The sequence below is a fragment of the Anolis carolinensis genome, chromosome 1 (assembly GCF_035594765.1).
Source record: "Anolis carolinensis isolate JA03-04 chromosome 1, rAnoCar3.1.pri, whole genome shotgun sequence".
In the NCBI taxonomy this organism is placed as follows: Eukaryota; Metazoa; Chordata; class Lepidosauria; order Squamata; family Dactyloidae; genus Anolis; species Anolis carolinensis.
In genome coordinates, this window is record NC_085841.1 from 182,495,947 (window position 1) to 182,523,367 (window position 27,421).

A 27,421-nucleotide genomic window follows, 5' to 3' on the forward strand; every position below is an offset into this window, starting at 1 on the left:
GAGAAAAAAGGAAGCAAGAGTGACAGATTTTGTACCTAGGAAAAATTCTTAGTTTCTATGAGGTGATGTACAATAAAGGAAACTGTCACTGCCATACATGCTACATAACCATGAATTCCTGAAGGACAGGGGCCCAGCAGTGCATAAGTTAACACAAGCAATAAAATAAGCTTGCTTACCTGTAGCTGTGTTTCTTCGAGTGGTTATTTGTGAAATTCGCACCTGTGGTACTTCCTGCATCCACGCAGCTGTTTCAGATTGTTCTAAAAAGTGTGTTCAATAAGGGACTCCAGCTCCGCCCTTCCCCAGCAATGATATAATCAGGCAGCATGGTTTGAGCCCTCAGTTCCTCAAAGCAGCAGTCACGAATGAAGGCACGACAGAATGTGGGGAAGATGGGCAGGTTGTGCAAATTTCACAGATAACCACTTGAAGAAACATGGTTACAGGTATTTATTTATTTATTTATTTATTTATTTACAGTATTTATATTCCGCCCTTCTCACCCCGAAGGGGACTCAGGGCAGATCACATTACACATATAAGGCAAACATTCAATGCCTTGACATAGAACAAAGACAGAAGACAAATGCAGGCTCTGAGCTGGCCTCGAACTCATGACTTCTTGGTCAGAGTGATTGGTCTCAGCTGGCTGCAGCTGGCTGCTCACCAGCTTGCGCCACAGCCCAGGTAAGCAAACTTACTTTCTTTAGCGTGGTTTCTGTGAAATCCACACCTGCAGTAGACTAGCAAGCTGTCCCACAGATGGTAGGTGTCATGCCAGTGCAGAAAAAAGAATTGCTCTCCCAAAAGCCACATGTTTTGTGGCGGCCAAATCCAGTTTGTAATAGGAGATGAAAATGTGCGGTGTCAACCAAAAGGCCATCCGATAAATGAATCCAGTGGCACTCCATGCAAGAATGCCATAGATGTAGCCACTGCTCGAGTGGAATGTGCATGGATCTGAACAGGTATGTCCAGTCCTGCCAACAGATTGCCAGACAGTGAAGACAATCCATGATGCCAAACTCCGATACAGGAAGGTCCATGGTGTCTTTCTGAAATTGGACAAAACGTCTTGGTGACTTCCGCAGTGGAGCGGTGCAGTGTGTGTAAAAAAGGGCCCTGCACACATCAAGGAGTTATAGAGAACTCTCAAGAGGCATAGCGGAGTCTGTAAATAAAGTGGGCAGAACAATGTCTTGAGACATGTGAAATTGTGATGCTACCTTTGGTAGAAACGACATGTCAGTATGGAATACCACTTTATCCTTATGGAATCTAAGATAAGGGTCAAAGACCTGAAGGGCCATGAGCTCACTCGTATGACAGCAGGAAGTGATGGCTACCAAAAAGGCAGTCTTCCAGGAGATATGGGATAAGTCGGGAATAGCCATTGGTTCAAATGGTGGCTTTGAAAGAGCTGAAAGAAAACCTCCAGTTTCTAGGAAGGAGGCACAGGCTGTACCTGTGCCCAAAAATTCCTGAGTCCCTGTAAGAACCTCTTGACAAGAGGGTCAGAAAAGGGAGAGGGAAGAGAATGTTCTCTTCTGAAGGAAGCTATAGCTACAAGATAAACTTTTATAGATGATAATGATATCCAGAGTCAGACAGTGAAAGCAAAAAGTGAAGTAACACAGGAGTGGGTGCAGACAGAGGTTCAACCCCCTGATGATTGTGCAAAGGTGCAAAATCGACGCTACTTGTAAAGATAGGAATGCCTGGTGGCAGGCCTAAGAGCAAGAAGGTCCAAGATGTCTCTTAATAGTTGAGAGAAGCCCAAGATTAGATTTGCGATGACATCAACAGTAAGTATCTGATTTGAGAGTACAGGATTATGATGTTGACTAAGGTCAAAAAGTCTGATCTGATTGGCAACCAAACGTAGTTGTCAGCTGGCTAGTTGAAGAGTGGCTGTTGAGGCCACCACAAGGTGATCAAAATGCAGTTGATTCTTTCTGCCTAAAGACGTGCAATCACTCTGCATTAGAGTGGTAGGGATGGAAAGATGTAAAGGAGGGTTGAAGTCCAATCCAGAAGGAAGGCATCCCCTAAACATCCTTCTGGTGATGACAATGAAGACGTGCACCAAAAAAACGCTGACATTTTGTGTTGAGGGGGTAGGTAAACAAGTCCACAAGGAGAGCTTGCCATTTGAAAAAAAGAGCTCAAGCCTGAGAAGGCTGAAGGAACCATTCATGGTTGGCATAAGTTGTCTGATTGAGAGAGCTGGCAAGAGAGTTCTCAATGCCTGGAACATGAATGGCACTGATGGTGATGTTGTTGGCTATATATACCAGTCCCAGGCTATATATACCAGGTGAGGGCAAGCAAAGCAAAAGAGCATATCCCGCCCTGTTTGTTGATATAGAATACCACTGTAGTGTTGGTGGTGGTATGCTGAATGATACGGTCTTAAGCAAATGACAGAAAGAGTGCATTACCTTTTCTACTGCAAGTAACTCCAGATAGTTAATGTGTTGTGCACCCTCTATGGCCGACCAAAGATCATGGGTCGTGTGACCCTCAAGGTGAGCTCCCCATCCTGATAGAGAAGCTGTTGCTATATCATTGAGGATCTCAGAAGATGAAAGGGTACGCCCACACACATATTGGAGTTACCAGTTGAGAGACCTGTGAATAGCTAAAGAGACGACAAGATGTTTGTTTGGGCCATCTTGCATGTGCTGGAATGTCCAATGAAACCAATTCTGGAGGGGCTGAAGACACAAACGGGAGAAAAGAGTGACAGCCATGGTGGAGGCCAGGTGTCCCAAGGGGCACTGAACATCCATGGCACAGATATAAGGCTTCTGTCAGACTCAAAGAGGTAATGCTCAGAGATTACAGAACCTGTCTTCTGGAAAGTAGGCCTCTGCATGCCTGGAGTCCAATATGGCCGCAATGAATTAGGTTGTTTGAGATTTTTCCTATGGCCAACTTCTGCAGTAAAGACAGAGTAAACTAATGTTCCTTTGTAGAGGTTCACAGAACTGTGCCACCAACAACCAGTCATCAATATAGGGGTAAACTACTACCCCACGCACCCAAAGATGAACTGCCACCACAGCGCTTACCTTAGTAAACACCTATGGAGTTGTAGAGATACCAAAAGGAAGAACTTGAAATGAAAGGCCTGTTAGTAAAATAATAAATAACAAAAAACTACAGTCTCATAATCTAATCACCACATGAAAATAGGCATCCTTCAAATCAGTGCTGGTGAACCATGTGCCACTACATAACAGAGTGAGGATGGTTGGTAATGACACTATCTGAAATTTGTGGTATGCAATATATGCATTAAGTCTTCTAAGGTCCAAAATGGGCCAAAGCCTACTGCCTTTCTTGAGAACCAAAAAGTATTTGGGAAAAAGGGAAAAGGAAACAAAAAAGGATGTAAAGGAGCTACTGCTCCTTTCTGAAGCAAAGTAATTACCGCCTGCCATAACACAGGAGAAAAAGGAGTGGCCCGTACAGTCTACTGGGGGCATTTCAAGGAGTTCAATAGCATAACCATGCTCTATAATCTCCAACATCCATGAGGCAGAAGTGATCTGATCCCATGCATCTAAAATGACGCTAGTCAAGCTCCAAAAATAGGAGCCGAAGGGTTGGAGGCTATTAAAGAAGTGTAACCCTCACCCTGTGTGAAAGGAAGAATACCATCATCAAGGGGACGAGAGATGTAAGTGCTAAAAGTGGCAGCGGCCCTGATCTTGGTACTTCCCTTTATTCTGCTGGTGTCTCCTAGTGGAGAAATGATGTCTTCCAGTCAGAGAAACCCTAGGATTCTGGCCCTACTGAAGCCTAAAGGGGACAGGCCAAGGAGGTTGGTGATAGTTGAGCTGAAGGGCTGGTCACCTAAGTCTAGGCTGGAAAAAGGGTTAAAGTGAAAAACCAAACTTAGAAGCCTCCTGCTGGATCTTGTGCATACATTTCAGCTGAGGGTCTGAATGAAACAGACTGTCTATGGCAGTTCCACCACCATGGCTCTACCTTCTTCAGAAGATCTTAGCCAAGCGTGGTGGCGGATAGCCATATAGACTGCAAACATCTTGCCTGCTTTATCGGTGCTGTGCTTAGCCATGTCTTTTGGATGAGAGGCTAAGATGACAGCTTCCTGATGGGAAGCCCTTGGAATCTGCTGATGTTCTAGGGGAAGAAAATCTAAATAAGGTGTTCAGTTATCCCATAGGAATGCTTGGTATATATTTGGTAGTGAGCCATGCACGTGAACAGGCTTGTGGAAGTGTGAATTATCTTCCCACAGGCGTCCATTTTTTTCCTTCTCTGTCTAGCAGGCTGGCCTGAGGCTTCTTAGGCTTAACTAACCACTCCCTCTTTGCAAGTATGAAAGCACTGAAAGAAGCGTACTTAGAACTTGTTCCTGCTGTTGCTCAGCCAGCAAAAGCAGATTTTCTACTGGTGCATCAGAAGAAGAGACAAAAGGCAACTGTATGAAATGAGTTAAATGTGCAATTAAAGAGGGGGGAAAAGTGACTCATCTCCTGTGGAAACTGGGAGTTCTCCTCAAGAGTAGGAAACACCTGTTCCTCAGAGGAATCAGAATCTAATCAGACTCATTGGCTGGTTGCAGCTGAGAGGAAGGACTAGGATGGTTTGGGGGGAAATATTATTAAAACCCTGAAAACAAAAACAAAAACAAAAAAAAAGCTTTCAAATCCTTGAGAAGGAAAGGAGGGCACAGATGGTGCCTGAGCAAAATAGTATCTTCCTACCTGTTGAGGCATGGGCCAAGTGGCATAAAGGGGGCCAGAAGGCATAATGCTTGCATTCTGAGCCATCACTGAAGCTCCCAGGCAGCGAGATGTGGAGAGAGGCTGGTAGCCCTTCCAAGGGGTCATCCTCCATGGGCTGAGCCCCAAGATTTTGGCTAACCATCACTCACACAGGCGGCATGACTGCCCTGAGCCTCCCCTCTCCTTAGGGGGGCAAAAGCATAGAAGGGATCACTACAGCATCCACTGCCTGCTGGGGTAAGTGCATTGAGGAAAGTATGGACAGTGCAAGCAGCCTGTCCTCTGAAGACAGAAGCAGCTGAGAGGCTAGGCCGTGCCCCAAAACAGTGCTACTGGTGCCAAGTCACTTAGTTTTGCAGCGGCATTTCGCCGGAGCAGGCTCTCTCCTTCCTGGTTATCTGGAGGGGCAGTAGACTATTTAAATGTTTTCTTTCCTCCTGCTTTCTGAGTGAGGGGTACAGAAGAAAAAGAAGCTAAGTTATTGCCTGCTGCCAAGGGCAAAGAAGCCTGCGTTTCAAATGATGTGGCAGCTGGGAGGGAGGGAGTGGGTTTGTTGTCCCACCAGCAAGAAACACAAAGGGGGTGGGAATCACCCTGGAGCAACTTCCCCCCAGGGGGCATACATTTTAAAGTTGAGGAAAATGCCATACTGGCCTGAATATGATAAACAAAGGTCCTATAACACAAGTTGGAGTCGCAGTCCATTAGAGTAGTCAAACCGGAGTCTTTGAGTCAAACCAATAGTCTTTAGAGGAGTAGAGAACACCTAGTTGTTACTGTTTTCATGGGCAAAGAGAACTGAGGGCTCAAGCCCTGCTACCCAATTATATCATTGCTGGGGATGGGCAGGGCTGGAGTCCCTAATTGAACAAGCTTTTTAGAACAATCCGAAACAGCTGCATGGACACAGGAAATACTACAGGTGCGAATTTCACAGAAACCATGCTGAAGAATTATAATAGTCTGCAGGGTTAACATTAGTGGAACATCACAATATGTTAAGTACTGTTTTGTTATCCAGGTGGAGGCCACTAGGAGGCGCTAGAGAGAGGGGAATGGTCCATTTTATGGGGGTGGTGGGTGGGTTGAAGGAGTAAAACCCTATTACTTTGTTTTCCTGTTATCCCCCTCCCCCCACTACCACCACTATGTGGGCATCATAGAAACAACCCTCATTTATGATATGGAAAGTGAGGAGAGGGGGTAACCAGTGAAAATGGGGGACATGGTTTCCCTCCTTCTACTCCTTCCCTATAAAATGAAGTACTCCTGGGATATTCCTGTATGGAATAAATCCAGGAAGTCATCCAAAAAATATTCATGGTCTGCATGTGTGTGTGGAGCACACATAAGAATTCATGGAGTTGACATTCTAGATTGTAAGCAAAGCAGATGCAGGCACATTATTTGCAAGCACCTGAGCAGGGTATAGTTCATCTTCCCTGTCTCATCAAATTCTTCACAGGTACCCAGAGAGAAGGAGTTTTACCTCATTTGTCTGATCATTCGCATTCACAAATAGAGGCTTCCAGTCAGAAGGGAGGGTGTCGCTGTCAATTGCATAGCCATGATTCTGAGCAGTAATGAAAGCCTGTCCATTTATCATATTTACAACTGGTTGGTTCTGTCCTCTAAAAAGAGACAGGTGAATAGAGTGAGATGGAAGGAAAGGGTGTTTTGGGGAGGGAATGGGAGTATGTGAAGGGCAAGGGAAACAGACAACAATGAATAATATAGAAGGGCAAAAAATAAAGGAACACACTGTACATTTCGGTATCATACTGTGTTTAGATAAAGCAAAGATTAGGGCTAAAGTTAAATTACTTCTTCAAATCAAACAAGAACATTTTAGTTTTGAGGCAGCATATTCCGTGCCTTGATTTATGTTTAGTGATGGTTCAAATCATGTTTGCTTAGACCACAAATCTCTGTGATAGGCCAAGTTCACACTTTTTGGTAAGCACAAATGGCACATTTGCACTGTAGAGTTAATACCATCCATGACTTAACACCAACAACTACCATCCAGGACTTAATGGAAAAACAACTGCCATCCAAGACTTAATTCTGGATGAGCAGGCTGACCTGGTCTGTATCACAGAGACGTGGCTGGATGAGACCGGGCCAGGGGAGGGGGTAGGTTCTCAGTTCTGCCCACCAGGATTCTCTGTGTAGCAGCAGGCAAGGCCTAGGGGGCAAGGAGGTGGAGTTGCAGTGATCTATTGTGATTCCATTCCCCTGAACAGGTTACCCATCCCACAGTCAACAGCATTCGAGTGTGTTTACCTAAAGGTAGGTAACCAGAACACAATACCACCCACCCTACTGCTCAATAGTCTCCCTTCCTGAGCTAGCCGGAGTGGTCTCCTGGTTGGCGTTGGAGTCTCAGCGGCGAATACTGCTGGGAGACTTCAACATCAATGCTGAGACTGCCTTGTCGGAAGTGGCTCAGGACTTCATGGCCTCCATGATAACCATGGGTCTGTCCCAGATGGTGTCTTGCCCTACCCTATGCTGCTGGACACACTTTGGAACTTGTTTTCTGTGCTAGATGGAATGATAGTAATGGTGGTGTGGAGGAACTGGTCACAGTTCCATTGTCATGGCCCAATCACTACCTGGTCAGGTTTAGTCTTGCTGGGACAAGCAAGTTTATTGCTAGTAAAAATGGTAGTGACAGGCATACCTTTCCCCCCTGTGCTACACATGGATTTGAAAAAAATTGGCCTGATATGAAAAAGAAACAATCTCTTCATTATTGCATTGTCTGTTCAGAAAGGAGATTTATATAAAGCAGAAGGGTCACGTACCTGTTGGCCATAGGCATTTTGTAGGAGGAAGCCCCAGCTGCTAGGCCAGTAATAAGACTCCCCAAACTGATTCCAAACAAAGGCTCCTGGCGATTATTCTCTAGGACCTGAAAGGCAAAGAATTCCTATCAATAACTGTTTGGTTCTGCACAAAGAAGTCTTTATCTGCACAAATGAAACTGCTATCCTTTTGATTACTTTTATTGGTACTGTTCCATTATCCTGGCGGAGGCCACCAGGGGGTGTTAGACAGAGAAGAATAGTCCATTTTATGGGAGAAAGGGGGTTGAAGGAGTTAAGCCATGTTTTCCTGGTTATTCCCCCCACCCATGTCACTGTCATACCCTGCTTCCCCTAAAATAAGACATCCCCAGAAAATAAGACCTAGTAGAGGTTTTGCTGAATTGCTAAATATAAGGCCTCCCCCGAAAGTAAGACCTAGCAAAGTTTTTGTTTGGAAGCATGCCTGCCAAACAGAACACCAGAGGATACAGGATCAATAAATGTACATACCATACATTGTTGTACATGGAAATAGTGGTAGTAACAATAAATTCTTGATAGGATTCACAGTTTGTCTGGTCATGCTGGTTTGTGTTGCCTCCCCTAAAAACGGACTATCCTTCTCTGTCTAGGCCCCCTTTTGAAGTCTGCCCAGATAATGGAACAGTAGACATTTGATATTTTATATTGATTTTAAATGTACTAATTCTTTGTTTAAAACAAGATTAGAAGCCTTTCTCTTTTTTTAAAAAAAAAAATTCCTAGCTGTGCAATTTTTTGTCATAAAAAGCAGTAGGAAAATCTGCATTTGTGATGTTGGATTCACTTTTCTACTGAAAACATAAGAGATTCTGTAAGTGACCTGGCAAGCAATCCTACTATAAAATAGACTGGATCTCTCCCTCCACAAGTTCTAGTTTGTGAGAGTAGAAATTCAAAGGGACAAAGAAACCAGTGCTGCACTGTATCTGAACGATATCTCTTCAGCAGATGCAAGAGGAGGTGACTCTCTCACTGCAACAGGTCTTCTCCTATTTCTTTCCCCTTCTTCCCCAGGAGTCACTGATTCTAAAGTCTAACCCTCTGGAGTATAATTCACAAGGACTGTGGAGACAACAGAAAGTCTCCTTCCTGAATCCACTGGTGGGGCTCCTTTTGACGGTGGATGTCCATCATTGGATCCTGACCAAGGAACGACACAAGTTCAGAATATGAATGACTGCAATACCATGCAGGAGATGTAGGAAAATCATACCCCAAGCAAGAGACTGATATGACCAATAATTATCTTCTACCTTCCTGACATTCTCAATTAGCTCTTGTGCTTGGACTGGATCACCAGGGCCACCAGAAATGAAAAGTCCATCATAATCCATTCCAGTAAAATCATGATTCCAGGGAACCAGATGTACTTCAGCACCTCTCTGGCAAGGAAACAAAAAGAAAAGGATGAAAAAAGGATTAGGAAACAAAACTCGACTTTTTAAAACTGTCCAGTAGAGCCTAACAGGATTTCATTGGGTAACCATAGCCATTCCAACTTATGATGTTGTTATGACAATACAGTGGGAAGAGGGAGAGGAATATACTAATAAGGTTAACTGTCCAGGTTAACTGATGGACTACATTCTTCTTTATGACCCTGTCTGGATTTTGTGATCTTTCCTCTCTGACCCTCACAATTATATCAAGGTTTCTCTATTGTTCATCCCAAATGCTAAAACTTTCTATTAGAAAGGTTGGACTGGTGCCATCCTTGCTATTTTTTTGTAGGCAGATGAAGATCCTTTTGTATTGACCGATGACAAAGAAAGAAAGGGACTTTCTGAATGTTGCTTTTTTAAAAATGGCTGTATGTTTAATTGTTTCTAATTCTATTGATAGTTTAATTATGTTTTACCCTTTTGATGATGAATTTTTAAACTGTAATCTTTTAAACTTTTATAAGCTGCTTTAATATCAGAGTATGAGAGAAAAAAGTCCAAATCCATGCTCTCCTTAACACTCATGAACTTAAGAAAAGACTTGTTCCAACAACAACCAGAAATAAGTTTCCCTGAATCAGGAAGTTCCATGTGGTCATTGATAAAACACTTATAGGAGATTGTGTTCCATCGATTGATTCGTTCACTAATTACATTTGTGCCCTCTCTAACACACACATTTTTCATCAGCTTGTGGGTCTTCTTCCCTTAGTCTACTCTCACAACAATCTAGTTAAGTTAGACCAGGTTGAGATATTTATCACATGATACTTTTGTTGCAGGATTGCATTGAACTAGTTGAATGTTTGATTTTTCCTTATCATGTGACACCATGACTCTCCCATCGTTGCATTGCATTTCCATCATTCTTGGATCAGTTTTTTAAAATTGACTGAAAAAAATCAGTGGCACCAATATTGCTGTTGTTCAACTATTTGCTGAAAGGTTAGCAAAGGAAATTTGCTGAAAGGTTAGCATATGTTTCAGTTTAGCTCATCACATTTCAAACTAATTTATTAAATGCAACGAAAAAGGCCATATTTTATTTACCTTTACCAGCAAACGAATCGCATTGTGCTTGAGTCCACAGTCCACAGCAACAACTTTCAGTGGGTTGCCTTTGCCATATACTTTGACTTCCTGTTGAGATGTTAAGAGAAAAGGAGAAATACATAGTGACAAGTAGTTCAGGTCTTTATTACTTGTGCTGTGACACTTGAATTAGAACAGTAGTTCCCAACCTTTTTTGATCAGGGATCACTTTCACCAGGGACCACTCTCCAACATTTGTACCAAAAGGGTGACAAATCAGTTTGTGGTCAACTTTAGATTCGCTTTGGTTATTTGGGGGTGCTGAATCAGCACCCCAAAAAACCCCAGCGGGTAAGGTAAAGGTTTTCCCCTGATAGTAAGACTAGTTATCTTCATTCCTAAGCCGAAGAGCTGGCATTGTCCGTAGACACCTGCAAGGTCATGTGCTGGAGCATCATTACCTTCCTGTCGGTACCTATTGATCTTCTCACATTTGCATGTTTTCAAACATTAGCAGGTTGACAGAAGCTGGATTAGGAACAAGCCTAAAAACAAAGACACCAAGGCACCCTCACCCTTTCCAGGCAACACATGGAACAGCTTCACTCAGGGGGAGGGAGGAGGAGGAGAAGAAGCAATCTGGAAGCTTGTTGTCGTGATTTTTTTGGATACTCAGCCTCTGCCCTTGCGACACCCCCATTGCCTTGGCACTATAAGAGGGCTTTGCGAGACAGGTCACTCTCATTATAACCGTGTTGTAACAGTGAAGATGCACAGGTTGGGAGCCACTAAATTAGAGAGAGGCAAGTAAAGACACCCTCAAAAAATATCTGCATCTCTGTTCAACTGATTAGAACACCTCTAGAACTTTCTGTGAGTGTTTGGCACTTCACACAGCAACAGGAACCATAGATCATGATTGCAGGTTTGTTGTCACTCCACCTCAGCAAACCTTGCCTGATATTGCCAGGCTGCTGTATGAAAGGTAGGCTCTGCCTCTCACTCTCTCACACACCATTTCAGCAAGGAATTTATCTTTTTCCTAATCCCTACAGAAAATTGTTGGGGTAGTTCTTTAGGATAGTTACTTGGGGGAAGCTTACATTTTTCTGGAATAAAAGCAAAGTTAATGCCAGTTAATAGACAACTGTAGAGGACACACATATCTACAGCTTCCAACAACCCATCAGATGTTGAAGGTGACAATTGAAGCCCCAAAGTCTGCCCACTCTTTGCAGTTCACTTTGTACCATGTAGAGTGCACAAGCTCTGCAGTGTATTTTTTCCACAAAGTGTCAGTCATTTTTTCCATCAAGGAAAAGAAAAGCATGACAGTTTCTCCTGACTTTAGAGCTGCCAGCTGAGCAGAAAACAAAACAAAGTCAAACTCCTCAAATTTCTGTTTTTTTGGATCTGAGGTTTTGCAATTTCTTATTGGGGAGCACCTTTTCACTGTATCCACATTTCTCACTAACTTGGAGAGGAAAGAATTAGACTTTTCCCCCTTAATTTTAAAGGTGCCTAGCACAAAATACATTGAAAGATGCCTATTACAAAGATCTCTACAGAATTCTTCCTTTCAGAGACCACTATTGTGTTTCTCTCATTCATAAGGATTTCCTCGATTAACCCCACCCTTCAAAATCCCAAATGAATAAACAAATCCATTTTTGAAACCCCCAAAGACTACTGTTGAACCCAGTCCACTGTATCTATCAGTCTGGTTCAACATGCTTAAAGGGATAACTAAATTTAAACATTTCATCTAGTTTCATCAAAAAGTAAAAACATTGCAGATGTCTTTCAGTTTTCACTGGGGAACCATGAAGTTTCTGATTCTGGTTTGAGTATAATCAGATCCAGTCTGTTCCAGTACAAAATAAAGTTGGCTGGGAATCTGAACCAAATATTCTAAGTTAGTCTATCATTTACCACTTACCCTAACCCTTCCATAAGAAAGGCTGAGCAAAGGAAGATAGACTGTTTTGAACTGTGGTGTTGGAGGAAAATCCTGAGAGTGCCTTGGACCGCAAGAAGATCTAACCAGTCCATACTCCAGGAAATAATGCCCGACTGCTCACTGGAGGGAAGGATATTAGAGGCAAAGATGAAATACTTTGGCCACATAATGAGAAGACAAGATAGCTTGGAGAAGACAATGATGCTGGGGAAAATGGAAGGAAAAAGGAAGAGGAGCCGACCAAGGGCAAGATGGATAGATATTAACCTTGAAGTGACTGCTTGACCTTGAAAGAGCTGGGGGTGGCAAAGGCTGACAGGGAGCTCTGGTGTGGGCTGGTCCATGAGGTCACGAAGAATCAGAAATGGCTGAGAAAATAAACAACTAAGTCCACTTTTATTTACTTACTGAATTTGTATCCTTCCTTCTTTTTAAGATGGAATGTAAAATTGCTTATACATCATGTTAGCTTGTGGATGAGGACTACATAGACCATCAATATGCCAGTGAACATTTGGGGATTGGGGATTGTCATCTTGTGAAATGAGTGTTGTCTAAAAAAAAATGTGGTCTATTCTGAATCAACCATCCATTAACCTCAAGTTCTTTATGTTCTACTCTATTCTACACATCATCCATGACTTTATACACTTCTAATCATGTTTAATGTTGTTGTAAGATGTGGACTTTGCTTTTTAAACAATGTATGTCAAACTTTCATGATCCACACTTGGTGTTTATTCTGGTCGATGCCATATATCTGTATACTACAGACCAATTAACTTAAGTTGTCAGGGATCCTTAGAGACATACTGTATTTTAATATATTATGCATCTTCACTTCTTCTGTGTAAGCAAATTTGCTTCCCAACGATGAACAACTCAGCATTCTTCATCATCATCAAATCTACCAAACTTGAGACAGCTGCAATTTTTAATGCATCCTTTCCCAAAGTCCACGTCTGATCTACAGCGGAGTAAACTATTTTCATTCTTTTAATAACCTCCTTTTAATCAGACTCTTTTAGCACATAGATATTTCACAGCTGGAAGACTTCATGATAAGATGATCATCATCTCCTGACTAAATCATTTCACAGGTGAACTGCTGCTATTCAGGAGAAAAACAGACCTGACGGGGTGCTGAACTGAGATTATTCAGTTTTCTCCATCCTATTAAACCTAGACTCCTATGGTCTAGCCACACTGTCTGAGCCCAGCAATGCAAGTCTTGCTGAAAAGAAGCATGACGATCCACAACCAAGTGGTTCCCAATTTGAGGATCACCATCTAAAATCCAATAAATCCACAGATTCCTTATTGTTGGCCATATCTGGAGGTTGGAGATCAATAATATTATCTGACAAATCTGGGTTGGGAGCAATAGCTAGGACTCCATTCTCTGGTTGGCAACAGTAGGAGAGTGGTCTGTTGCTGCTATTATAAGATGCAGCATTTCCTGGCCATGATCAGGAATATGCTATAATTACCTCAACAGATAGTTGAAGTCTCGGAATACTACTTATCCCTCAGCTATGCCAGGGTTTGAGTGTCATGGTGAGTATGTGAGGTTCACTAAGAATATACACAGAGTGCATTGTGGAGTACACTGTTAAGAAAAACAAGTTGCCCGGGTTCATTAGGGAGGGACAAAATGCAGCCAGCATTGATTATCTGTTCTATTTAGCAAGGCCCCTTCCACACAGCTGAATAAATCTCACCTTTTCTGCTTTGAACTGGAATGGCAGTGTTGGCTCAGATATCCCAGTTCAAAGCAGATAATATGGAATTTTCAGCCTTGATATTCTGGGTTATATGGCTGTGTGGAAGGGCCCTAAGATGCGATATAAATCTAGTGGTGATGATGATGGGGAATAAACATAACTGCCTCTCATGTCTATTTTGGTCCATAGAGTAAAGCAATAGCACTTTTTAAACTTCTGAACTTTTCATGGAGTGATAGGATCATAGAATCAAAGAAATCTAAAGGTTCATGACATAGTTTACATAGAAGCCCAAGGAAACAGAAAATGCGACACACATTTTATATGAAACATAAATACAAAGAAAAAACAACTCTTTTATTTACTTAAGTGCTTGTCTAAAGTAGTGGAAGAGGCAGAGGGTAAATCAGAGCTTTACAGACAAAGATGTATATTATGTTTGCTCTCTCCGTGCCGACTTCATCTGTATACAAAAAAAGGATGCGGTTTAATTTTTATTCATGCTATCTCCCATGCCCTGCTGCTTTTAGCATTTTTAACTTGGCTGGATTCAGCATCAGATATAGGCTAGTACAGTGGTCCTCTGCCTTCCTAATGCTGTGACCCCTCAATACAGTTCATGTTGTGGTGACCACCAACCATAAAATTATTTCCGTTGCTACTTGATAACTGTCATTTTGCTATTGCTATTAATCGTAATGTAAGTATCCGATGTGCAGGATTTCACTGGAGCAAATTTGGCACAAATATCTGATACCTCCAAACTTAAATACTGGTGAGATTGGGGGAACTGATTGGGGGATTTTGTCATTTGGGAGTTGTAGTTGCTGGGATTTATAGTTAACCTACAATAAAAGAGCATGCTGAACTCTGTCAACAATGGAATGAAACTAAACTTGGCACACAGAACTCCCAGTGACCAACAAAAAATACTGGAAGGATTTGGTGGGTTGTTGTTTACCTACATCTCGAAAGCACTGTGGACTCAAACAATGATGGACATGGACCAAACTTGCCACAAATACTCAATATGCCCAAATGTGAACACTGATGGAGTTTGGGGGGGAAATAGACCTTGACATTTGGGAGTTGTAGTTGCTGAGATTTATAGTTCACCTACAATCAAAGAGTCCCTTGAACCCCACCAATAATAGAATTGGGCCAAACTTCCCATACAGAACCCCATGACCATCAGAAAATATTGGAGGGATCTGGGAGAAATTGACAGTGATTTAGGGGAGATTAGTTCACCTACCTCCAGAAAGCATTGTGAATTAATATGTGTTTTCTGATGGTCTTTTGCAACCGCTCTGACACCCCCTCACGATCCCCCCAGGTGTCCCAACCCCTACGTTGAGAAATGCTGGGCTGGAAGAAAAGTGCCTGACACAATGGAGTGCCAGATATGCCTAAATGCAAGATCTGGCACTCAGCGTTAGGTAAGGAGATGCTTGCCTCCTGCATGCACATCATTCAATGCAAACAATAGTCTTTCACCCTTTGATTTATAAATGAGCATGATCAAGAACTTTTACACATATATATACATGAGTTCATAAAGGACATTCAACATGACTATTCCTGTCTCATCCAACTTCGATCCAAGTAAAAATATCTAGAAATAATTTCTTAAGTGGTTCTCAAATCCTGATTTTCCAAGTGTTTGGGTCTTCTGTTCCCAGAATACCTGCAGTATTTTGGGAGTTAAAGTCCATCCAGAAACAATAGTTTGAAGACCACTATCTTAGGCAGTCAGTGTACCTGTCTCTCATTGTGGGAATCTAGATTCATGGCAAACAACCACTTAACTCTTTAAAATGGAAGAAAAAGTTGACACGGGTTCAGTTCAGTCAGTACATTCTGCAAAACACAGGCCTGCTGCAATTTCATTGAAATGAGAAAATCAATCCCTTCTAATTTACCATTGATTTTAAAAACTTACTAAAAGTTACTGCTTCGTGATTTATATGAAAACAGTTGTTTGCTAGGACATAGATTATCTTGTCTCATAATTACCACCACTGAAGAGCTTGGTTAATTGTCAGCTTTATTTGTGATGTTCCTTTATAAGACTATAAAATAAAGTTATAAAGATAATGAGATCACAGGAGTTCTGTTAATCTTTTTATATCTCCTTTATGTGTGCTATTTTCAGCATCTTTATAGCACTCCCGTAGTGCTAGTGGCACAGACCATCCACAGCACCTACGACAGCTGTTTGTTTATTCTTTTAAAATGGTAAACCAAAACATGGTTTTAGCTTTTTAAACAGTCCCCTTTTTAGTTTCTAAAGCTCATACATTCTTTAAAAAACAATGAGCAAAATATTAATATAATCAGTAAGAGGTGAGATTATAACGCAAAGGTCAAAAATGATAACACAGTCTGACCCCAAATGTGTTGCACAGACATAAGCATTAACTTATTATTTACTCACAAGAAAGTGTTCTCTAAACAAGCCAGTCCTATATATGATTCTGCTTGACATAAAAAGACAGGACATCCCAACCCATCATCCTGGAAGGCAGCAGGTTGATTTAGGCCAAGTGGGGCAAAATGAGTGGCATGTCCAGCTCTCTCTTCCAGCGAAGTGAAGTAAAAAATAGACTCAAGAAGAATGGAACCTGCCCACAGGCAATCCAAGCAATGGTAGATGCCCAAGGCAACCCCCAAACACTGTACACAAGTATCTGCACGTAGATGTCATTTCACTAACTTGACATACATACATAAGTAGTATAACGAAGCATTCTGTTGTAATTAATTGATAATGAAATATTTACCTTAGTTGAAACTTCAGCAATCAAATTTCTCTTGTTTGGATCCAAAAATTCCACCGGCTGACCTTCAAATTCAATTTTGCCAAGAACAGTTCCCTGTTCAAATTAAGAATTAAACAGATGAGTGCCAAGAAGAAAGAAAAGCTCCACCAGGTATTGTGGGATAAATTCTCTTCAGAGGTGGAACAGCTCCTTGACATCTTTTATTTTATATCTTTGTAACTTTTGACAGCTGAGAAGTTTTTTTAAAAAAACAATAAGACAACTGAAATGGGAACAGAGGTTAAAAAACGTCCCTTTTAACTGCAATCTCTAGCACTGGCTAGCTGGCATGACACCTGAGAGTTGTAGCAACTCCCCCCCCCCCCAAAAAAAAAGAACTTTTTCCAGGCATTCTGTAAGAGACTTAACTCCAACAACTTCACATCTCAGAATTCCAAAGGCTTCACATTGTCCTTTTTATATGGAAGTAAACCAATGTGCGTGGCTAAAGAGAAGCAATAGGGCATATACACTGCAACTTCCATCACCATGTCCCAGCATAATATTCATAATATTATAAACCTTTTGTGTGTCTTAGTGAAATCATATTCATCTTGTATGCAGAGAATATTGCTGCTTTGAAATCATAATCCTGTTCTACTTGATGTGGAAGGGCTATAGCTTGGGGGTAGAGTACATGCATTGTATGCAAAAGTTTCCAGGTTTGCTTGGTATCTCTGATTAAGACTGGGGAAAATTCACAACTGGAAAACCTGCACAGCCATTCATAGTCAGTGTAGATGCTATGGAGTTAGATGGGCCAACAGTGGTATAAGGAAGCTTCCAATGTCACCTGATCTCATTTAAAGAAAAATAACCACCACCATCACTGTATTTGTCTTTTGGCCTCTCCCCAAAGCCATTCATTTCACAGATCTTTTATCTACCTTGTCTCGAATTATTTTTGAGAGCATCCTGGTATCAATCCCATAAAGAGCTGGGACCTGGAAAAACAGAAATGCAGGCAAATTAAAAGATCAGAAGTGGAAACTGAAACAATCCTGTCAGAATATTGATATAAATTAACCTTGTACAAGACAATACTGATCAAAACTAACAAAGTTCACACCATGTTTCTTCTTAAACATTCTAGAAGCTGTCATTCTATTGAGAGTTATGACTTTTCAGTGCATATTTACATTGTGAAATTAAGTTGAATTTATAGCATTTCAACTATTATAGCCCCATCACTGCCATCAATCCTGAAAACTAAATCAAAGTGCAGGCATTTTTCTGTTAAGAGATAACTCCTGCTATTGTTGTGGGCTCAAGTACAGAACCATAGCTCTCTAGAAATATCTTCAAAGCTACCATTTGATGGGAACTAATTGGGTGCCCATCCAGACAGGCCCCTATCCTGTCTTGGTTTTACAAGAGGTGTCCAAACGATGCCTCTGGTAAAACCAAATTAATTCAGAACAAACCATGGTTTCCTTGGTTTGTTCTGAATTAATTAAACACCTTACCACACCTGGTAAGGCCCAGACCCTACCATAAGATCCAGATCTTATAGTAAGATCTAGGCCTTACCAGGTATGGGCCCTATGCAGATTGGCCCCGGGGATTTTATGATTCACAGTCATTTCAGGCACCCAATCCTTCCCCCCAAACTCCAGACCCACACCAGAAGATCGGGTGAAGAGGGATTCCTGATATGTCATAATGACAGCCAGGAAAGCTTTCTTTACTTTTTACTGGTAAATTTGGGGAACTTTGGGGTGACTGCATGCCGTTCCAATTGTTATTGGGGTGGCATATAGCCATCCTCCCTGGAAAAGCCTGGTTTTTTTGGTTGGTTTGGAGACAAAACCAAAGCGAGTTTTTAAAACCCACTTTGGCACAGGTTTTTGGGCTATGTGGAAGCACCAGAGATGCCTTAAAAAGAAACTCTGACAATGGAACCAATTTAAACACCACCTAACATTGCAAAATCAAGGAAGAATTCACTTCAAGGGAAGGATGGGAATTTTGCAACAAAACTCTTACAATAAACTGCTTTAGCCAAATAACATTATTCAAAGTGTACTAAGATCAGAAGGAAGACAGTTCAGAAAAAAATACAGTATATGACATTTTCTTTCTCATTTGTGTCTCACAGATAAAGTCTTTCAATAGTCAACATTTTCAAAATAATGTTTTACAAGCAATTATCTTCACCTTTTCTTCTTTCAACCACTGCCCAAGGGGTTTGACAGCCCGCCAATGGCTGTATTCATTGCTATAGTCCAACACCAGCAAACCTGAAACCTGTGAAAAATGAGGGCAAATGTAATTGGAGGAAACAACTTTAAAATAAAATCTGAAGTCAGTCCTATGATGAAACCAATACATTTGAAACTTGGCATAATATTAAATGGTAGTTTATGTTATGAAGACTATTTTGTGGAAGTTTTCACTAACCAACGCAGAAGAAAAATAAAGAATGCCAATTTGCTCACCTCTGGCAAGGCAACCATCTTTCCTGTAAATCAAGGGATGTTTAATCAGCTCTGACGTTGTCTCTTCTTACCTTGATTCCATCAGATTCCAAGAATCTGCAGAGTCCCATTTCATCCAAAGCCGTAGTATCTGGGACGCCACCGTTTCCTATGATGGGATTAACCATTGTGAGGATCTGCCCATGGTAGCTGGGATCAGTCAGACTTTCTGTGCAGCTGGAATTAAACCCAATGGGAAATTATTTTCATGCATGAGAGGGGAGAAAAAAAGACAACAAAAATGAGAAGTTCACTAGCAGAACGGCAAATTCAGCCCTAGATCCTACACAATGGAACACAAAACTCTACTTGAGCTTTATTTGTTGAGGTTATTGGATGATCAACAGAACAATAATATATGGTAGAATTCTGAGTAAAGCTGCCAGGCTACTCTACACTCAAAAAGTGGAAAGAAATGACAATTACATCCATAGATGATAGCCTGTAAAATGCACAATTTGGTTGAAATTAACAAGTTGATGGTTTGGGTTAAAGAAAAAAACCTAGCAACAAATTTTAAGCAAGATTGGCAACCTCTTGTTATGTACAGGATGTTTGAAAAAGAACTCCCTATTCACCATTTAAATTCAATGGTGAATAGGGAGTTCTTTTTCAAACACCCTGTATTTAAGAAACCACTGGGATAACAACTGGTTTTTAAGTTTAGCAGATATTAAATAAAAGTAGAAGTTTAGATTAACTAGATATGAGACACATGTAAAATATAGGAAGGAGGACAATTAACATTTATTACAATCAACTGGATGGTTGGAAATCATGCCCTTTTTGGGTTTTTTCCCTTTTTGGTTTTTGTCATTTGTATGGTTGTGGTCTGTAAGCGTTATTTTTTTCAAAAATGGCTTTTTAAAAAGGGTATTCCACAATCACCTATATGTGTTCCGACATTCTTTATCAGAAGTGAGCAATCTCTACAGAACCATCCTTATAAAAGACCAGTGCTTGTATGCCAAGCTGTTCATAGGTTCATCTATCATACCCTTTGGTTCTTGTTCGAATGTGAGAAAGCTTCAGTTTACCAGTCTCATCTAAACTTAAGTGTAAACAGATTTGTATTCCTTCCTTTGTTCCCCTGATATCCCTTGATCATCTCAGCCAAATGTTTTGGACAAATGGTGTTCTATAAACCTTGTATGTTTCCACATAGTAGATATATAGCAGTTGTGTGTCCCATGTTGACATTTATGGCATACCTGCAAAGTAATCATGATGACATGACTTCTATATAGTTTCCTGTCATGTCTCCCATATTTGCAATCTATGATTAATGGTGAACTTCAGAACATGATTTGAAGAAGAATTAGGAAGTAGGAAATTGGGTAGTGGCTCAGAAGAAATAAGGATATAGTTGAGGAGGGTGTTGTTGGTCCCATCATTCTTATTACAGGTCCAAGTAGGAAAAAGAGCACTAATAACCACAATCAGCTGGAATGCTGTGTACCCCCTTTCCACAACAGTGATATACTGGTTGCTGTAGTCCAGTGGTTCCCAACCTTTTTTTTGACCAGGGACCGCTCTCCAACATCAAAAGGGTTACAAATCAGTTTGCGGTCAACTTTAGATTCAGTTTGGTTATTTGGGGTGCTGATTCAGAAAATTGCATTGGATAGATCACATCAGCTTGAGTTTCTGATACAGAACATATGCCATCCAGTAGTAGTCATCTTCTTGCCCACAAAAAACTATATTTAATAATCAAGAGCTGATGTATCTACCCAATGCAATTTTCTGAATCAGCACCCCAAATAAGCAAACCGAATATAAAGTTGACCAAAAACTGATTCATAACCCTTTTCGAGACAATAGTGGAGTAATGGTAGACCGCAGACCATGTTTTAATTCCTGCGGTCCACTGGTGGTCCGCAGACCACAGGTGGGAATCACCAGTCATTGCACTGGTAACCTGCATTTAGAGTGCTGTCATGTTCTTTATGTGAAGCTGTTCACGTCCTTAAAGTTGTTGCTGATGCAGAATGTGATGGCGAGGATTATGAGTTTCAAGTAATCTGCATATTCATCATCGTAACAATTGGCTATCACTTGTGGAGAGTATGATGGTGTTTCAGGGGTAGAGTCTTGGTGATGGGTCCGTAAGTGACTGTAGAGACCTATTCTAAATCTGCATGGTCTTTTGCAGTGAGGACATTTTCAGATGGAAGGCAGTTCTGACAAGAATTTGCTTGGTGCACCTTCCTCTTGTGCATATTATACAAGTACTGACAAACTTGTCCTAGCTACTTCTTAGCATTCAAATCCAATTCAGATCTTGCTGCTGACATAGGAAGCTTTGAACATCTTGGTATCTGGTTACCTGTTACATCACTTTTTCTGGTGTATATATTTAATTATTTTTACCTTTTTGTCTAATTCAAGATAGCACTTCGGATATAGTAAGTGGTACAGAAATAGGCTCAATATATAAATAGCTCCATAAGTCTTCCATTTTGCCCCTCCCCACAAAATATATTAAAGTGATATATGCAGATCTGGCCTGAGTGGCTGATTTCTGGTGGCAATTTTCTGGTGGCAACAGAGTGCACCCGTTCCATTGCTGCCTCCTTGATTCTATAATATCAGCTCGGGGAGATAGGGCAGAATATAAATAAAATATCATCATCATCATCATCATCATCTTGGGCCATTATCTGGAATGGTGTGTTCTCCTGTTTGGCTTAGTATAGTGCACTGTAATGAATCTATTAATCAAAAATGATAGAAGTAGGAGTGGAGTTGAAAGGAAGAAAGGGACTTGACAGAAAAACGTAATTGAGGATTCCTTATATAGGATCACATTTTCCCAAGGAACTAAAAATTCCTCCTTGTTAACTAAAGCATTTTGTACTGTTCAGGGCTGTCTTTCTAGAAGTGATGAGCTTCACTTCAGCAGTAGGTATCTATCACACTGCTTGACTATGAAGTAATCCCAAAGCGTCTTTTGCTAAGTGCACTAGGATTCTTCTGGATGATTTACAGAAGCTAAATCTAATTTATTTTTGTTGTTGTTATTTAAATTATATGTAATTGAATCCATTGCAGTTTTTCAAATATCAGCAAGTTGCATAAGGCATTTCTATGGAATGTTGACATCACCGTGAAAAGATGGATGGTTGCACACCTTAAAACTCTTTAAATATTCCAGGATGGTTGTTTGCTGATATCAACAATTGAGTGTGTTAGCCAATTGAGAGAAATTATGTGTCAAATTAAACAATTGCTATGAAATATTCCACAGTATGTTGTTTTACTTTTTGAATATGTAGATTTTGCTACTGACCAAAATGAATTAGGCTCTTGCTTTTAATATATGATCTCATAAGCCTCCAGCATACATAAATATACACAATCAAGCTACAATGATTATAGAGTAATCCTGTTAAAGTCAGCTGGGTTGCTCTAGAATAAGTGAGTTATGAATTGCTGCTGTAGTGGCTTGCTAAGTGTGAATGCCTTTATTGCTATGAATAATTATATAAAGACGTAAGTATATTTTGAAATTTTCGCTTTTTTTCAACTTCATATTCTATTGTACAAAATCTTTCCAGTATATAGATATAATTATTAAAGTAATATGGGAAGGGGGATTAATATACATGTTAGAACAGGCCAAATTTTGAAATCTCCCATTACCAAGATTTTAACAAATACATTAAAGCTTTTTTTTAAAAAGAACACAAAAACTTTTAAATACAGTAAGATACCACCATGTGAGACTATGGTGGCTTTTCCATTGGCTTTCCATTGTCTTTCAGCCTTGCAAAGTCATTGAGAAACGTAATGGGAAAGTAATGATTATCTCCAATCAAATGTAAAAATATCCAGTTTGGCTTCTGTTGTCATGTTTTAACTGGTCCCACACCTGGCACAACAATATAAAGATCATTTTAGGAATCGGCATAAAAAGGACATTTGAACTTCTTTTTGGATTTAGTAAGATTTGGATTTTCCAGGATGCACATGGTACAAATTCAGGTTAATGCTGCCTTGAATGATGTTAACAAAAGTCACAGGTTGCTTCAAATTTTCTCCGAGAATCAAGACCAAACTACAACTTTGGGCCCATGTAAACAGTTAGGCAGGTTCTAAGATGTAATTGGCCTCAAGTGTTTACACGGCCATCTTATGTTTCCCAAGCTGAGGCAGGTGAAAATATGAGTTTTTATTGATTTTCTTAATAGGGACGTCCATCCTTATGGGTTTTATCCCTGCATGACAAGTGGGGGAATGCAAAAGCAAAACATAAAATCTCCTTTCTATAAGGCAGTAAAACTTCTGGGCAGGCATGTGCAAACTTCGGTCCTCCAGGTGTTTTGGACTGCAACTCCCACAATTCCTAACAGCCTGGAGGGCTGACGTTTGACCATGCTTGCTTTAGAGGTTAGTCCCAGGCACACACCCAGCTTTGCCTGGATGTCAGAGAGACTATTGCCCCTTGCTTTCATCCCTTTTTTCTCTTTTCCTCTCTTCATACCTTGCCCTCTTCCCTTTTTCTTCTTTCCTTCTTTCCTTTTTCTTTCTCTCCCCTCCCTTCTTCATTCTTTTCTTTCCTCTCTCTCTCTCTCTCTCTCTCTCTCTCTCTCTCTCTCGCTTTCTCTCTCTCTCTTTCTTTCTTTCTTTCTTTCTTTCTTTCTTTTTCTCTCTCTTTCCCCTCCCTTTTCTCCTTTCTCCAACTCTGAGAGGGCTTATCTCTCAATGTCTTCATAGCAACATGGCTCTCTTTGTGGCTCTTTCCTCCTTTTTTCCTGCTTGCTTTCCCTCATAGACGTGTCACAGACAGATTGACAAACGTATTGTATTATAATATTATATTATTATAAAGTGTCCCAAAATTAATACATAACAGTAATGATGGTTATTATTTAAAGGATAAGTAAATACATTTATATTAAAAATGTTATAATCAGAGGTACAAATCCCAGTTTAAATTACATTGACCAAGTTGTTAAGATTGTTATCCCTGCACAGCAAGGCACTGCTTGCATTATCAAAGCACAGAGTTGCAAATCTCACTTAACCTTTTTCTTCTAATTTTATGACTCGTGTCTACCACTATATTCTTTCTTCTTGTTAAAGGTACTTACATTTCAGGGGAGAATGCAAAACAAAAATCCAGAATTGTAAGATATTAAGTATATAAACAATTTGGGGGACATCTTATATGTGTGTGTGTACTTCAAATTTCTCTAAAATGTGCAAAAACAAAACAAAAAAGAGAACATCTAACCCCCTGTTGCATTGGCTATTAAAAGTAGTAAAATTGGATGGATTGTTTAGATGCTTGCAATCAATCTTTTTTGTCCTTTTTGTTGTTGCTGCATGCATGTGTAAGTTGTTGCTTCAGAAATGGACAATACCAACATTTTGCAGAAAAGACTGGGAAAATGTTGAGGCATGTTGTTTGATCTTTCAGTCTCCCACTGAATGCAAGAGCTCAGGAAAGGACTGGCCTGTTCCCAATAGACTATGTCAACCCAAATATTGACACGGGTGGTCGGTGATCGGGCAATTCCACACACATACTCTCCCATTCCCTGATCTATATTCATCCTGTGTTGAATCTCAGAACAATACCCCACATCGTTTCCAGTCGTATTTTGTTTATCTGTCAAACATTACAGCTGAAGAGGTGACACATGGCACTAATAGTGCCACAAAGCAATCTGCCCCAAAGTTCAGATAGTCATGCCCAAAACGCACAAATGGTGAAGTCATGGTTTGTGTTTATGTTGCCTTTGGAACTTGCTGACATCTGATCCTATGGGGCAGACAGCAAATGGAGTGTTTCATCAGATATATTGATGAGTAAATAAAAGAACCATGAAATGAAAGCATGTTTTTATGACAAGCGGTGCAAATTCACATGAAAACAAACTCAAAGAATGATCTGGAAATAAATGAGCACAGTTTCTGCTACCAAGACATTTTGTTGAAGGGGAATTAATCCATCAGATGCTGCTTGGTTTTTGTGATGTGACAAGATTTATTGCCCATGATCTATCACAAGGGAAGAAAAGTCTGGTACCTTCCATCATTCTGATCTATATTAAACAGTTGTTTGTTGGCAGGTATATTAACACGGCTCGTAATTAGTGCTGTCAAAAAGTGTAAATAATTGCCTTCAGACGCAAAACATCAGAAATAGATTTTTTTTGTACTGCATGTAGTGTTATTTTACCAGTGAAACTATTTAAAGGTCCATCTTGTGCTATGGTGGTTCACATACATGAAGAGCAAAGTTCATGTAGTATCTTGCAGCCATATAAAAGCTATATCTGATCTTCAAGTAAAATTTCAAGAGCCACTAAGCCAGAGGGTCATAATATCCTCCGCCCCTTAAGCAATATCTCAAGTGTTTAAATTACATAAGAATTTTTACAGACAGAAATCATATTATTCCCTTTCACACCATACAGTTACAATACTATGATTTCACTTTAAGTGCCATGACAATATCCCATGCATCCTGGGATTTGTAGATTAGGCAGGCTTCTTAAAAAAAATTCCACTGTGACCCAATAAATTATTACGTGATCCCGGATATATAGGTATACAAAATAGGTATAAAATCAAGAATTTATTCTTAATAAATGAGCACTTGTAAGGCTTGCTAAACAGGCTGGTTTTCCTTTTTATGAGGTGCAGCTGAAACAGTTTCTGTAGAGTCCTGTTCAGATGATTTCACTTTACTTTCTGTCCCTGTGATAACTGGTTTTTTAAAGTTTTGGCTTGTTGTGGAAACAAGGATTGATGATAAAACTTCAGATAAAGCCACATTTTCCCCATAAAAAAACTATTTCAGGAAGTGAATTTCCCTTCCTAGGGGTAGATTTCTCTCAATTTCTTCTGTCTCACCCCCATTCTAAACTATAAGTCATATGTAAGTCAGATGTTTTTAACTCTGGGACTGCCTGTACTTTTCTTCCTTCTGATTAGATGTGTCTAAAACTGAGGTAGGTTTCATGCAGATAAGCCTTAACATGACTGAGCTTTTAAAGTTTCCCATTGTAGCCAAATGAATCTTTGCCAAATGAAAACAGCAACTCCCCTCCCCATTTGAGTAACTTCCCGGTAAACAAAATGAGGGGTTGGCCAAAAATGTACCCCAAAACGGCATGCTTTTTGGCCAAATTGCATATCTCTATTGATCACACCTATGAACCCTTGGAAACTCTCTTATTTATCTAAACACTATAAATATAACTAATTATAGAGTGATTCTGATAGCTAACAAATGTAGAGTCCTGATCCTTGCAAAAAAAAATGGAAAAATAGGAGGGGGAAGTTTTGTCAACAAGTTTGAACTGAGGAATAAACTCACAAAGAAGGCAAAGGCTAAAATGTTTCAAATTGCTTTAGTGAAAGAAAAGTGAGCAGTAAAAGAAAAGTGGGTAGTAATTTATCATCACTGCAGGTTCCTAGCTATGACAAATAGATTATTTTTCTCCTTACCCAGCAAGGCCAGTACTGAATACGACTTCTCCAGCTGTAGAGGATGGATGACCAAATGAGTAGCCCTTCATCTTGGTCCCATCTTCCAGCACCAAGTTGGCAGTCTGTGCCTAGGGGAGGAAAAGTTCATGAGACTACACAGACACATATTTACATATATGTAATTTGTTTTGCACAATACTGGCTTATGTGCCTAGACTTCAAACCTGCAAACTTCTTTCACTCTAACCTCATTCACATTTCCATCTTCTGTAGAATAGGTTGGGATAGGAGGCTGTTCATGCTTTTGACTTAGGGTGAGTCTGCAGTAGTAGGTAAATCTGAAGCTAAGTAGAAGCGCAGGGCCAAAATGCCTTACAGCCAAATTGCACAAGCCTAGTAACAAATACAAGTCCAAAAGTAAAGTAAACTAAATTTATACATATTACTCTGTTTTTCCTCACATTCTATGGTTTAACTCTTTATGTATTATTTCCAGAAGATCTTAAGTACTGGGATTCTTGCTCAGGTTTCCAATTAGAAATCTGATTTCATGCCATTCCTTCCTCTCCATTGCTTTTTCATAGAAGTCAGACATTTCCATTAATGGTATCTGTTCTTCGTGGTATTTTTTTTTTCTGAGCATCTCTTATTTTTGCCTAAATGCTTCATGGTTCCAAAAGAAATGAGTATGCTTATATCCTCTACTTGTTTTCAGTGGATCCATTTTGACTATAAACTTGTTGACACCAATCAGATGGTTTCGCAATTGCAATAGAAATTAAAATAGAATTTTCAGAGTGACTAATCCATCTATCCAAATATATGAAGTTAAGCTCACCTAATCTGCTTTCTAAGTGACTGTTATCATAAGAGACACAAAGGATGCATGTTGAGAGAAAG

At 40.2% G+C, this 27,421-nt stretch overlaps 1 protein-coding gene across 1 annotated transcript in view; it reads right to left on the reverse strand.

The window, feature by feature from the left end:
• Positions 1 to 27,421, reverse strand: part of cps1 (carbamoyl-phosphate synthase 1) — a 167,290-nt gene that overhangs the window by 126,154 nt on the left and 13,715 nt on the right. Inside the window, exons 2-10 of the mRNA XM_062961130.1 lie at positions 26,540 to 26,649; positions 19,108 to 19,252; positions 18,756 to 18,845; positions 17,486 to 17,542; positions 16,560 to 16,652; positions 10,111 to 10,200; positions 8,872 to 9,000; positions 7,574 to 7,680; positions 6,253 to 6,394 (exon numbers count right to left, since the gene is read on the reverse strand). Coding sequence (XP_062817200.1) covers positions 6,253 to 6,394; positions 7,574 to 7,680; positions 8,872 to 9,000; positions 10,111 to 10,200; positions 16,560 to 16,652; positions 17,486 to 17,542; positions 18,756 to 18,845; positions 19,108 to 19,252; positions 26,540 to 26,649 — 963 coding nt within the window. The remainder of the gene's footprint in view (positions 1 to 6,252; positions 6,395 to 7,573; positions 7,681 to 8,871; positions 9,001 to 10,110; positions 10,201 to 16,559; positions 16,653 to 17,485; positions 17,543 to 18,755; positions 18,846 to 19,107; positions 19,253 to 26,539; positions 26,650 to 27,421) is intronic.